The 15,439-nt window shown below is 43.7% G+C and overlaps 1 protein-coding gene across 1 annotated transcript in view; it reads right to left on the reverse strand.

The window, feature by feature from the left end:
* The window catches only part of NFIA (nuclear factor I A), a 317,707-nt gene that overhangs the window by 34,854 nt on the left and 267,414 nt on the right, over positions 1–15,439 (reverse strand). The window contains 2 exon segments of the mRNA XM_088447871.1: positions 4,068–4,137; positions 9,868–10,033. Coding sequence (XP_088303997.1) covers positions 4,068–4,137; positions 9,868–10,033 — 236 coding nt within the window.

A 15,439-nucleotide genomic window follows, 5' to 3' on the forward strand; every position in this document is an offset into this window, starting at 1 on the left:
GGGGGACGCCACATTAAGGCCTTGCCCCGGGTGACAAAAATCCTAGTTTCGGCCCTGCCATGGGTCACCTTAGCTCGGCCGATGTTCCGCAGAGAATCCGATGTTGCGTTGGACAACGCAGCTCGGATAAGTAATGCAGCAGGAGGCGTGATGCCCCCTGTGCATTACCATATCTGCCCGCGTGCAGCTTAGCAATTGCGATCCTGGCTGAATCAGGCCACATAGGGCATAAACAGTGCAAACTAAACAATAAAATAGTACGGTGCTTTATGGCTGTCCCATGCCTTGCCTATTACTTCTTACATATTATGCACCATTTCCTATTAATTATCTATGACTCTTCTTTTAAAAAAAATAAATATTGTGTTTTGTATTAACAAGAATTTTGAAAGGTGACGTAATACATAAAAACAGCGAGAGGAGAAAAACAGTACTTAATTGCTCTGTATTTTGCCTTTTGAATTTCTACATGGCATATCCTGAGTTCTACCAGCCCGCTGTACAGGGCTGTAGAATTGTGCAACAGCTAATTGACAAATAATAATTAATAATAGAAGTCCTTATTTAAGGAGCATGAAGTCCCTATCATTACTGAAAAAAAAAGATCCGGCCTGTAGTACTGATTTACATTGGATTTATTGTGAGCCGGCATGAGGGAAGAGATAAATGAAAAGGCAATGTGTTAAGGTTAGGCAATACTGAGCCGTGCCTTGGATTTATATGCGAGGAAACCAACTAAACAACATGTTGTTAACCAGAATATTGGCCCCTTTTTATACCGTGCTTAAACATCTCTGCCCCTTGTAGGAAGCACTAATTGGTTCTTTAACAGTAAAGATCTGAGAGTTCAAGGTGTCAATGCATTTATACACAACATGGAAGACCTAATTGTAACCACAAGCTTCCTTCCAATAGCTGGCTGCTGGCAAATGTCTGCCTTCGGTTCAGGAATAATTAAATGGGCAAGCAATGATGGCAAATTATCGCATCGTAGTCTCTTATTTAATTATGGAACAGAACTTAAGTGAGCTCGTAAATATCATAAAATGAGCTGCCGGTACCGTGCGTCGGTAATAGTTGCCGTCTTTTCAGTCTTATCTCTGAACCATCAACAATATTACTCCCTCAAGCAAAAGCAGCAAGTCTTAATAATTAGTGCAGCGGTTTACCTAATTAAGCATGTAAGGGAAATGGTGGTTTGTAAACTGGAGAGAAAATGATCGTTTGTCAAATGCAGCGGTATATATATATATATATATATATATATATATACAGTATATATATGTATACACACACATCTGTCTCTCCGTCATTATATAAAAAGGGGTAGTGTATCAAGTGGAGAAATTGCCCTTAGCCACCAATCAGCTTTGAGGTAGCATTTATCAAGTACATTATATAAAATGACAGATGGTAGCTGATTGGTCACTATGGATAACACTCTTTAGAAGCCTTCATACATCTCCCTCATAATACTAAATGTATGGGAGCCAGTACTATAGGGACAGGAAGGACAGACCCTGGAGTTTAAGATTTAAGTATAATGTTAAATAGAATTTATTCACCTTAGAGCTCAATCCAATTACTTGTGAAGGACGCAATGTGCCGTTGCCACAGTGTTTAACCGCCGGCAACGGCACCGCATATCGCACCCCTCGCGGGCCGCTCCAAACTCAAATTCGCATAATTGTGCTCAGAGCCCTATGGGGTTGCGAGCACTTTTATGCGAATTTGGGCTGCGAGTACATCGCTTGCAATTGGATTGACCCCTAAGTCTTGTCTGGCTGTCTTGTAATTGTTATAAGTGGAAAGGAGCGGTTGCCTGTTAATGAGGCAGGCATTTACATATTTATGTGTGAATATATGCTATTCATACACGCATGTGCAAAAGTTTCCATACATTGACAGAAATGGAATGACATAAAATTGCATTGACAAGTACTGAGTGTGAGATGCTGTTATCCATTTATCAGCCAGTTCTTGCAAAAGAATTCTAAAAATGGCTGGCTGCATTATCGTCCAATAGGATTACCGCTAGGAAATCCGCTGGGTGCGCTGAACATCTTCCCCCCACATACTCACGTCCTTCTATCTACGGTCTTCAGTCCTGAAACGTATACTGATATCTGTGAACTTTATTCGCAGTTTTGTTTGTAAAAGCAAATTCAAATTCTAAGTTTAATATTAGGCTTTCAGCGTAGTTTTAATAGAACTTAAACTTGAGACACTTCCGGGGCCCTCTAAATGAATTTAAGTCTGCATGAGCTGAACACGCTGTGAGCCATTTCCTGCTAAGTATGTAATCTCATATAATGCAGGGCTCCTTCTCCATATGACTAATAGGACCATAGCTCCGTGTGGCTTTTATGGATGTCTAAGTACACCTCTGCCTGTACACGGTGTGATATCACACTAGCAGCGCGCTGGACAAGCCCACCGGGGAATACGAACATAAAACTAATGTACGTGAGACCCAGCAACACTCTTATCCGCTGTTATTTCAAGGGCTTCCTGCAATCAGACGAGGGGCACTTAACTTTCATAACTATAACTAATTCATAACAAGGCAAACTTTTTTCCATGGCGCTTGAGGCAGGACGCACCCCCTCTCCCCCCAGCACGGCTCCATAACCGTTCTGCAGAATGTGGAAGCTCAGCAACAAATTTATAAATGACACTGATGCAATTCCCTCTGTAGGCTGATTCGCAGAAAGCGATTAGGAAAATAGCAAAATGCAGAGTACAAGATCTCCGAATGGGAACGTGCGCTCTCTCCTGATATTAACCCTTTGTAATGGAAGAGCGTCAAAATAAACAAGACAGGAATGACTTTGGTTGCACAATCATGGGTGCTTTACAGCTGTGTGGGTTGCGCCAGGGGGCCGCGTGAAAAAAGATTGGGCAATGGTAAAAAATAAATAAATTAATAAATGGGAATCACCAATCTATGTGATGAGCAGCCGGAATGGTAAATGATATTGCGGCTTTTACAGAAAGCAAAGCGTAGGACCCCTACCTGCCGAGCTCAGCAGTCCTGTCTGTTCTGCAAGTGGCCGCATCAGGGCGAGAGGGGAAAAGTCACAGTTAAAAGAAGTTGAGACTGCAATTTGGCTTTTCAACAATTCTTTTTTTTCTTAATATATTTTGGTTAATTTACCTTTTAAGTCTAAAAAAAAAAATATATGAAATGACCCTTTCCCGAGAGTATTATATCTGTCAATTGAAAAAAAAATGTATGTATTAAATTTTTATGCCTTATGACCGCCGATAATAGGCGGCCGCCCAAAGTGTGGTTCCCCAACAGGAACTCCACCTCCAGTAATGATCTAATCAAAATAGCCCAGTTCACAATTGGTCATGGCGGGCGCACCGCAGATGATGTGTCTGGTCATCCGCCTGCCCTATGTGTGTGACCAAAGTGGACCCTGATCATGTGGCCAGGACCGCGTGTCGCTGTTTTTACAAATGCGTGTACCCAGCGCTATTTGCGGTCTTATCATAACACTGAGACGCTGTTTGAATGGACTATATGGCAGAATATTCTATAAATGACAAGCCACAACACTTGAGGTGCAGGTTTACTAAAGCTTCTAAAACAGACATGTAGTGATGTTGCCCATAGCAACCAATCAGATTCTAGCTATCATTTCTCCATTGCATTCTAGAAAATGATACACAGAATCTGATTGGTCGCTATTAGCAGCATCACCACTTGACTGTTTTAGAAGCTTTGGTAAATCTACCCCTGAGTGTGAGATTCATGAAAACCAAACTCTTCTTAAAACATTACTCAACTCAAAACTGAAATTCCAGTTCTGGCGGAGCTCCTTAAGGGGCCTATTTGCTAAGCAGTGTTAGGAGACAGAGTGAAAAGTGATAAGAAAGTGATAAGGTGCCAGCCAATCAGCTCCCAATTGTCATGTCACAGGCTGTGTTTGAAAAATGACAGTTGGGAGCTGATTGGCTGGCACCTTATCACTTTCTTATCACTTTTCACTCTGTCTCCTAACACTTCTTAGTAAATAGACCCCTAAGTCATATACTGTCAGTCACATCATATTACTTACCTGGGGTCCTGAGTTCCACCCAATCTGGCGAATCGGTCGACAGCACACTGCCTGTAAGAAAAAATCCTGCCTTGGCAGGAGTGGGGAGAGGATCACCGGACTGCGGCAGACATGCGGGGACCTGCCGGATTGGGTGGAATGCCGGACCCCAGTAATATTTTATGATAATGTACAGTGTATCTTATACAGTCATGTCACTGGTTCCTAGGGAACCCACAGTCTGCCTTCTAGGGTGGTGCAGCCTACAAAATGCCTGGATACACTCTGTGTATGTCTTTATACATAGCTGCTAATGCAGTCATTGGCTAAACACGTAGACACATATAAGAGATGTAGAAAGCAGACAAGTCTTTGGTAAGATTGAGTGAATCATCATAGCTTCTATCCAAGTAATATAATGAAGGTGACGTGACAGCAGTGTTACTATGGCAGAAGAACTAAGAGGACCAACATTTACCAAGAATGTGGAAATACTGAGAGAAACAACCCAGAAGAGGTGCGTTTACAGTCATCTCTCTCTCTCCGTATGGGGGAGATGTATTAAGCTCTGAAATGTGTTAAACTGGAGAGTGAAAACTACCAGCCACTCAGCTCCTAACTGTGTCACAGGCTGTGTTTGAAAAATGACAGTTAGGAGCTGATTGGTTGGTAGTTTATCACTCTCCAATTTATCATTTTCCGGAGCTTAGTACATCTGCCCCATCAGGGGCCCCACACAGCACACAGGCCCCCTTCCCCTCATAGCCAGAATGATCACAGCAACATACAACCTGATTCTGAGATGCCGAAATTGACACAGTTAAGCGATTATCGGTAAACTGCGCAGCGACTATTTACTCGCGGTGTGACTGACAGTCAGGGAGAGCGTTTTTGGGGAGGTAACGGGGAGTTGCGGGACCGAACGCAGGCGGGTGTCGTGGCCGTCTCAGGGGCGTGTCACATCGTGCGCCTACGATTCCGTATGCAAGAAAAATGTCTACAGTGTCAAAGTTCCCGCGGCCATTCTGCGTGGCCGGTGCTGCCTTTGTAGGATGATGCTTGGATTTGGAAAAGCCGCAGGTGGGCGTCTCAATACAGCAGCTGTGGCGGCATTAGCGGGCAATTCTGAATTAGGCCATAGCCTCAGTCCGTCCTGCATAGAATAACATCACTGCAGTGGGGGAGATATTTCTTGTGTTCAAATGTTTCTCCCTCCCTGCAAATAAGCTACTTACTAATATTTTACATAATTTAGTGTACATGTATTTTATTTCTAGCAAAGGCCAACAGTAAATGTATCACGATAATTCCCAACCCATGTCTTGAGTCCTGACGGTGCTATTTACGGCCCTGGGCTGACAAGGGTTAAGGATCCGTATTTGATCATGAATAATGGCACTATCTAGCTGTAATTATACACTGTACATGTATATACCCTATACATTATACCGTACCCCCTTGTTTAGAAAGAATAAGAAAATTAGCTTTCTTATACCTAACAAAGAGAAAACTTTCTCCAAAGGTTCATGTCTTTTCCTCTGATGATTTTCACCCAGGAATCTTCCCTGCAATCTACCCCGAGGTATTTTTGATGATAAATTCAGGCTTTGCTACATGGATGTAGAGAACATGAAAGTGATGGGGATTTTTCTTTTTTTTTTTGGAACTGTTAAATAAATGATGTGAGCTGAGCCACGGGGCGTCAACCTGACTAGAGGAACTGCAAAGAACTCGCTCATACAAAATTTCGGTAGTAATTCCCACCTGCCCCCTTTCACAAACACTCTCATTCAACAGGTCGTCTTGTTCATACTGAATGCTATTAAACAGACAATATAGATAAGATGTACATTAAAGGAACACTTAACCTACGGCACTAGTGTGTGGCTGAATCGGAATTAACCAGCTGTTCTGCAAATGGCCGCATGCTACCGTCTGTAAGGTAATTGCGCGTAGGGTCTTACTACAGTCATTGTCTGATTGCATTTCATGAAAGACCTGATCAAATGTTTGTAGTCACTGTGTTGGATTAGGCCCTGAAAATCGGGGGACTGCAGAGGGACTAAGTTATATGTTACTGAAGGACAAAGTATATATATATCTATATATATATAAAATATATATACAGGTCTATGCTATATCTTAGTACTATATCCTTTACGATGGTCTATTTTAAAATATTAATTCTAAATATATATATGTGTGCGTGTGTGTGTGTGTATATATATATATATATATATATAATATATATATATATATAGAATGCGGGCAGGGCGCTGGCAGGGAGTCTATGCGTGTGCTGAATGAGTGTGCGCTTCCGAAAAAAGGGGGTGTGGCCTCCAATTTGTCACACTTTGGGGCGAGTGACTTACTGAGGGGCAGGGCTTCCCCCAAGCTCTCCCCTCACATTGAATAGATGCCGTGCGCGTGCCCACAACGTCTATTCACCTGGGGGTATTCGGTCATCGCAACTTTTTCCCACCTGCGGGGCACAGCGGCCTGCACATGGAGAAGGCTCAGGGCTTTCTGTTTTAGCGAGGCGAAGCTATAAGGACAAGTCATATCTTTCCCTTTTTAAACCAGGCAGGGCGCGGTGCCCCGCTAAAACAAGCTAGCAGGAACACTATATATATATATATATATATATATTATATACATATATATATATGAAAAGGAGAGACTGGGAGATGTATCAAATCTTAAGGGTCTTATTACTAAGCAGTGTTAGGAGACATAGTGAAAAGTTTTTTAAAACTCACTTCTAAACACTGTCACTTTAGTAAATTTACCCCTATAGGTTCTATTCTAGAACACTTAAGCTGGGTACACACTGAGACGACCGGCAATCGTGCCCATGTCCAGGACATCGCATGATTGCCGGTACACACTACAGCAATTTAATGAACGAAGGAACGATCACTCGTTCCGTCCTTCATGAACATACATATCGTCACGTTTGATGTGCAGCACATCAAACCTGACGTCGCATTCAACCGCCGGAGCGCGCACATTGGCGGTACACACTGAGCGATGTAAGCAATTGGTCGTTACGGCCCAACATCGCTCCAGTGTGTACCCAGCTTTATAAATGAAGGAGATATATTGGTGGGTGCTTTGGAGAATAAAGTTGTGTAAGAGATGTGACAGAGAACCGAAAGAGGACATAACGTGAGATGAAGGAAGAAGAGCCAGACTAAATGTATTTGGGGCTATTTAAGAAACCTGGTGCACAGCATAAAGATGGTGTAACTCGTGCTCACCATTTAGATGCTGTAGCTTTTCCCATTTATAAGTGCTCTAGATCAGTGGTTCTCAAACTCGGTCCTCAGGACCCCACACAGGTCACCCAGCAGGTGCACAGGTGTATTCATTACTCACTGACACATTTTAAAAGATCCACAGGTGGAGCTAATTATTTCACTGGATTCTATGATGAGCACTGGAAAACATGCACTGTTTGGGGTCCTGAGGACCGAGTTTGAGAACCTGTGCTCTAGAACAATGAAAAATACAATACGCCTGTGAGTGTCCATGTACTCACTATTTTACCTCGTGTTTTGATAAGTGAAATAAAAATGTATTTTAAATTTTTCTGATTCCTGCCATACCGATGTGTCCTCATATACCTAGCCTCAATACTCCAAGCGACGCGAGATTCCTGACGTGGGTGAGCTGCCAGGTCCCGTGCAACTTTGGTTGCGCTGAGCGTCATTTCACCCGACAATTGCGTCTTAGTCACAAACGGGTGCAACAAGGCGCTTCATGAGACTGCACTGACTAATTTGATACACAGTACGACACTTGTATATCTGTGTGCACCTGAGTAGGCAAATGAATCACAGCGGAACTTGACGAGGAAAAAAAAACGCGGTCGCTGCATCGTAACATTTCGTATAAACATTCAGGGCCATATTCAATTTGGGAACGAAAAGTCTGTGCTGGTCTTTTCGCTCCACATCGGAGGTTTCTGCAGGGATAAAGTATCGGGCGCGTACCCGCTTATCCCCGCATTCAATTTGAAGCCGGTGAAAACGAGACCTGGCGAAACTGAAAGCGGCGGAAAAACCTGGCAATTTTCGGAAAATCATCCTTGCACCCCCCTAAAGAAGTCCTGACATGTGGGATCACTGTGGGTACCCCCGTTTTTGGCTGCTGAAGGGAAGTCGGGTTTTTAAATAGCCGCGGCAGGTGCATAAATGCGGCTTTGAAGAAGGTGATGAAGGATAGCATTTAGCAATATTTTTGTGGAAAATTAGTATGCCCATCAAATTTGGGGTACATGAAAATGGGTGCAAGCATATTTTTAAGTTCCTAAAATGATTTTTTTTTAATTCTTCAAAAATGCACCTGCCGCTACCACCCGTATTCTAGAAAACACCTGCTGCATACTTGGGAACCCCTCTGGAATCTATTTCGTTACCTTAGGATTTTGGGCTTCATTCAGAGGCGGCCGTATGGTCTACGACCGCACGGCCGCCTCGATGTTTGTCCAGTGCACATGCGCACGAGGGAGCCGGCTCCTTCGTGCGCATGCGTGAGACCCGCTACGACCAACAGCGCCGGTCGTAGCGGGTCTCTTTCCAAAGGGAGCGAGCTGTCGATGTTGATTGACAGCTCGCCCCATTTGGAAGGCGGGCCAGGGGGGTGGCAGCCCAAACGGAGGCGTTCCCATGGGAACGCCTACCGTTTGGGGGAGGCCCCACTGACATCACTAGTGATGTCAGTGGAGAGCTTCCCGGCTCTGACAGAGCCAGAAGCTCTACGGGGCTTACGACAAGTGAGACCCTACCCTAGGGTCTCATCGTAAGCCCTGATGGTCGCGATGGTCATAGACCATCGCGACCATCACCCTAGCGGTCAGAGCTGTGGGTGTAAACCCACAGCCTAACGACCGAAACAGAGGCGGGCGGTCAGGATGCAAGCGGCCGCCCAGTTTCTGAGCGACCGCTTGCATCCTCCGACCGCCTCTGAATGAGGGCCTTTGTTCCCCAAATTTTTTTCTTAACCCCAAAATTCAAGTTCATTTTTTGGGGTGTCCAGATAATTTTTTTTTAAACCTTTTTTTTAACACACATTAATTTTAGGGGCCATTCCCAGGAGTGCAGGCTATTTTTTTTAAGCCTGCACCCCTAAACCCCAATTATGCCTTTTTTTCGCCACCTATTGTGTGGAGAAAAGTTATCCCTGTTTATTTACAAAGACTTTTTGCACCGGCGAAAAGTCTTTGAAATTGAATACGGGGATAATTAAAACAGGCGAAAATGACGGGTTTTCGCCTCAAATTGAATACTGCCCTCAGACTTGGTTCCCACACAGATATACCAGTATCATGCAGTATGCCAATTTATTCAGTGCTGTCTTGTGACGTCGTTTGTCGCATCTTTTTGTGACTAAGACGCATTTTCTGGATGCAAATAAGACACTGGGCGCCAGCCGAGTCGCACGGGATCTGTCGCGCCGAGAATGCCTATTTGGTGGGACTGCAGCGCATAGTGTATGAGGACACATCTGTAGTTTAAACAGCAAAAAGTCCCTCTCACTTGTATTTTTGACTTACTCTGTAAGATTGCGATAATGGCATTGGGATGTACAGCAGTCGGTGAAGGAAAAGGCACCTCGGCAATTATATGGACTTGGGGTTTAATTAAGCAAAATAAGCTTACAATCGGCAAGTGCTTATATCACAACTGACAGATCATAAACTTATTCTGCAAAAGGATCTATAATGACCTTAACATCCGATAGCCCTATATAAGCACAGCAGTAAAATCATGTGTGGGGAGACGTGTACCGTATACTCCCCGGCACGTGTGTTACTTACTCGGTGAAGTGGGAGACGTGGCACCTCCTTCTGTAGACGTAGTTGGAGGCTTTGTGTCTGGCACGGGCAGAGGCACAGGCCTCGCCATAGGTGGCGGAGGAGGCGGTGGCAACATCGGAGTCGGAAGGAATGGATTGTGCACCTTGCCTTGGCTGCTACCGTTGGGCTACAAAATGACAAGAAATAGAGAAGTTAAGTCCAATGTAACACAAGTCTACTTAGACGTAGACAAATAGAACCTTCTTGTTATAAAAAAACACTTACAATAAAACATTGTAATACAATGTATATCACCTGCTTCTGCACCAATCTGCCCAAACCACACACCCACCGCCCCTCACCCCCTCCCACGCACACTGACCCAACGCAAAACATCTACCTTGGAGTGAAACTCCTAGCAACCAATCAGCTACAAGATATCATGCATCAGGTACATTCTCTAAAAAGGTAGCTAAAAGCTGATTGGTAGCGAGGGGTAACTTCTTCCACCGCCCTCTTTAGAAGGTTTGACAACCCCCCTCCCCATAATCTATAAAATAAAAATCAAAGCTTTTCTCTATTACTGTGGAATATCCACACTTGTGTCTGTGGGAAATAAAAAAAACATTCTCTGACGCTCCCCATCCCATAGGACATTGGGCGTGATTTAGAGACGAACGCTATGACGAGGTCTATGCAGATAGGCGATTATCTGTGGCACACGCATGCGTCATGTTCCATTACCGTCGTCGCTCGCAGTAAGCATTTATTTGCAAGGTGACTGACTGGCAGGGACCGCTTGTGGGCGAAAATAAGGGGGGCGTCGAAAATATGCAGGCGCGTCCTGACCGTTTTTGAGGACTACGATCCTGTACGCGGAAAAAATGGCTCCAGGGTCTCAGTTACAGTGGCCATTCCGCGCATTCATACTCGGAAGTTCGATAATCGACTGATCTGCGTCCAATGCTGCATCCTTCGGCCGCCTCAATACAAATCCTGGCGGCAGCGTCATTTGCGTATTTTCGCACATCCACTGAATATACATTTGCAGCAGCGGCGGTGGGAATTAGCACCCATCTGTGAACTCAGGCCCACTCTACGGGATTGTGTATACTGCCATTACATTATATTACTTGTTATCAACTAAATTAAATTCATAGTCGTTCCAGCCTTACAAAAAACAGCTTCCTCTTACACGTACTAAGGGTAAATAAATCTGCAAGGGTTCTAAAACCGTTCCATACTGACGTAGCGCCCGTCACAAGTAAGTAGACTTTTTACTAGTCCATGTCAAGCACAGGTGTATGATATAATGTTTTCTAAGCTCCGGTCATCTATCCCAGCGCTGTTCCTTCTGTCAAGTCATAAATTGTATCACTTAGTTTAGAATCACTTAGCTGGGAACAAAAAATGGAATAAAACCCCAGTTCCGTGCTTGCACAGCTCAGCCGTGTCCTGGCGTAACTGTATATTTAACATTTTATGAGACGAAGCAGTAAGTTTAATTTATGGAGCAATAGGATTTAGGAGGCTGTTAGGCGTGCAAGGTCTGACAATATCACTCCTGACAACAGTCAACAAATTGATCCACTGTACAGGCAGCTCATCCTCTATGCACCGCGCTCGGGGGAACCAGAGATGGGAACAGGCAAGACGATAAAATTGGACTACTGCGGATTTAAGGAACAATAAAATCCTTTACTGAAGTCTTTATAACTTCCATAATTGTGCCCGTTAGCTGTCTACCTCAGTGCTTTGAAAATGTATCTTCTGTCATGTGACAAAACAACGTACGATGTCAGATACAAGATAACAGAAGCTGACAAAAATCTAGACCAGAGCCTCAACAGGTTTGCTAAAATAAATAAAAAAATAAATAAATCTAGCATTGGGCCTGATTCAGACCGGTACGCTGATGCCATCGGATCCGCTATCCCGTCTGCAGCTGCTGTGAGAAAATATGCAATTGTCGCAGACGCCGAGGAATGTATAGAGACGACCACCTGCGGCGGTCACAGATCGTGTGACTATTGCAATTCTATCGCCATGGCTACTTCACGGCGTGTATGGGATCACAGACGCAGGCTGTGTGACACGCCCCGAAAATGGCTGCAACACACCGGCGCTCTTTGCCGCCTCTCCCCGTTTTTTGCTCACAGTGCGAGTAAGAAGTTGTTGCAAGCGATTATGGTAATGTGCCTTAAAGCATTCGCAGACTTAGACTCAGGCGCAGTTTATAGTTAAGCGCTCAACTGCGTAAATATTGGCTCTGTGTACTTCTCGGTTTCAGACCCAACAATTTGTAATGTATATTTCTAAACATGCAGAACCGTGCTTTAGAAAACTCATCGGCAAATGTAATGGGTAGCGGGTGCGCGTGAGAAGGGGGTTAAAGGTCAGATAAGAAGGGGATACAGCGTAGAGTTGACCCACTAGGAGGAGGTCACTAGAGCCCAAGTCTATGGGGGGGAGGTAGAAGTGTAAAACTGAAGGGGTATCCGAGTCTGACCACATGGGCTAAGGAAGGAGAGCTACAGGCGGAGGAGGAGTATAGAGATCTACTCTGCGTGAACAGCCTTGGAGCCCAGACTTGGTTGACTCTGGGCTGCCCTCTATTGTGGAGGCAGTAGATTATTTCCATCATGCCTGCTGTATGGCAAACTTGTTTTTAAGAGCATCAGGGGTCGTGGAAAAAAGGTCTCCGTTTTGGCCACTAAACATTTAGCTGTTCTTAGAATGTCTGCAGCCAACTTTCTAGAGGATTTACTGAGGACCTGTGGAGGAAAACATTGTAAGAAAATTTGCATTACCAACGTGCTCAAAGAGGCCGCTCAGAAGACTGTGCACTATATAATAATCATGGACCACCATTTTTGTCTACCAGGAAAAAGTGTGCTACAAGAAAATGGCCTCCAGTGTACGGAACACAGATGTGGCCATTACCAATTCCTCTACCTGGTGTGTCATCCGTGATGGCTCCACCCACCGCTTCTCTGGCCTGGCTTACAGGAGACTGCCAGCCTCTTTTGGGAGTCACGGAGATCACCCGCTATTTCGGGAGTCTCTCTGACATTCCGCTAAGTCTGCTTGACACTAGTTTGAGAATCTGGAAGTCCTGGGACAGATTTAACCTATAAATATTTTTGCCATTTTGTCTTTATTTACCCTCATAATTCATTCAAAACAGACATCAGACACAAAGCAAACTTTCCTTATTTAAAGTCTTGCTAGAAAGTGCCGTTAATCATTTAAGAAAATGACATACAGTATACTCAGCTGAAATATTTTCTTTTGCTGGTTTATACAAAATATTTTACAGCATGCACAGATTAGTAGACAGATAAATACAAAGCGTAAGAAATTAAACTCGCGGTATGCCGGGTTCAAGTACTGGTCAACTTGATATACACGTATAAATAACATCACAGACTTGTAACATCTGTCTTTCGACAAGTTGTTAAATATCATTTAGCAACAGTCATTTAATTTTGTGGCCTCACTTCATAATATTCCTTTGAAGGACACTAATTTATATGTTCAGAATTTTTTTTTTTTTCCCTGCACAGGCAATAATTTAATTTAGGATGGCTGTAAAACATGGTCTCGCTGTAAGATATTATTACTTTAAAAAGGAGGGATAATTAACATGCCAATTCCAATTGCAAAAATAAAAAACAAAACAAAAAAAAAATATATAAAAGCAAAATAATAAAAAAATAAAAAAACAATACTAACACAAAATGCTTAATCAACATTGAGAAACTATATGGAGTGATTAATGACATGATAAATTTAAAGGGTGTGGGGTACACACAGTGAAGGCAGCCATTTTGACGGCCTAATTGCCTATTAAGTCACTAGGAATTAAAAGTATCACTGAAATGCTCTCATGTAATAAACATATATTAAGATGCATCATTCAATAAATAAATAAATGAATGAATAAATAAATAAAAGCAGTGAACCAAAAGAGAAAATAAAAAAAGTTTTTTTGTTTTTGTTTCGTTCATCGCTGGGGCAGACGTACTCTTCCAGATTGAACTGGAAATGAAATGTACTGCAACCGCGCAAATCAATTTGACTTTTAAAGGGCTAATTCCGAAATACACTATAAACGTATTTCAAATCCACTGTCCTTATTACAATACCAAATGCATCCAAAAGTGACTAGAGATACTTATGGTCAATACAATGTATTTATTTATTTACATTTAAATTATGTATTTTTTTTTTATGGAAAAAGTCCCAGAAATTCCAGATCCAGCTAAGCAGCTCTTGCATAATACCATTGTGATCTCTGTGACCCTAAACCTGTTTCCCTTCATTATTTAGTTCAGCAACAGAAATCTGGCCAGCCACCTATAGCAATGGGTAATAAGATAGGCTAACTGAGCAGTTATATTGGCATTGTGATGACCAGCCAGCTATTCAAGTGTCCAGGAGGACTACGAAACTAAATATATTGGTAATGCGCCCTTAGATCTAACCCAGACGTTCCCAAACGCGGTCCTCAAGGCTCCCCAACAGTTCAGGTTTTAGAGTTATCCATGGTTGAGCACAGGTGGTTAAATCATATTGACTGAGCTACTAATTAAGTCACATGTGCTCAACCATGGATATCGCTAAAACCTGAACTGTTGGGGATCCTTGAGGACTGCTTTTGGTAACCTCTGATCTAACCAATTCCCATTCCCACTCTCATATGCTACTAACCACTTATGGAGTTCCCTACCACGTCAATCTCCGACAGCCTTTGGATCTTTAAATACTCTCTCAAAAGCCATCAGATTATTGGAGCCAACCCTACTCCCACCTATACTACTCACACTATCTTACCTCCCAGCATTTAGACAAGCAAAACTGGGCCACTATAAAAATCAGCCCCGATTTGACCAAACCCCACCCTTTCCTACCATAAATGCCACTTATTGGATACACTTCCCCATTTCAGGTCCACGACGTGGAAATGTGCTGGCAAAATTGGGACAGATGGGAGCTATGTGCTAGTGCCCTCTTACAATGGAATCAGTATGAAATACCGCTGGTTGAATAGCCGCCGGTTGTCATACCAACATTGGAAGCCCGAAGGGGCAACATCCCGACAGTGGCTGGTAAGTACTGTAACCCTCCCCCCGCTAATCCATACCCTCCATTATGGGTGCCTAACCCTAACCTCCTCCTGTGGTGCCTACCCCTAACCTCCCCACTGGGGTGCCTAAACCTAATCCCACCTTACAGCACACTAGACCTAACCATCCCCCCTCGCGGCTACAGCCTAACTATCCCCGGCTTATCTCGTTCGGGATGCCGGGCGTCGGGATTTCGGCGTGGGGCCCAAAGATAGGCGTCGGCATTTTGACACCTATCTTTAGTCCTGGGTCGGCCTTCTGCCGTCCGGCATTCCGGGAGGCAATAATTTAACCGCATCCCCTTACAACGGCCCCAATCTTTACTCTGTGTGACGCTCGCTCCACATCATCCCAGTACATTGTAAGCTCTCTCACGAGCAGGGTCCTCCCTTCCCTTCATTTTCATGTCTACCTTGTATGTCCCTGCATTATTAATAATGTTCTGTTATCCATATTGTCCGGTG

This window comes from Taudactylus pleione, unplaced genomic scaffold, assembly GCF_031769625.1.
Source record: "Taudactylus pleione unplaced genomic scaffold, aTauple2 ptg000442l, whole genome shotgun sequence".
In the NCBI taxonomy this organism is placed as follows: domain Eukaryota; kingdom Metazoa; phylum Chordata; class Amphibia; order Anura; family Myobatrachidae; genus Taudactylus; species Taudactylus pleione.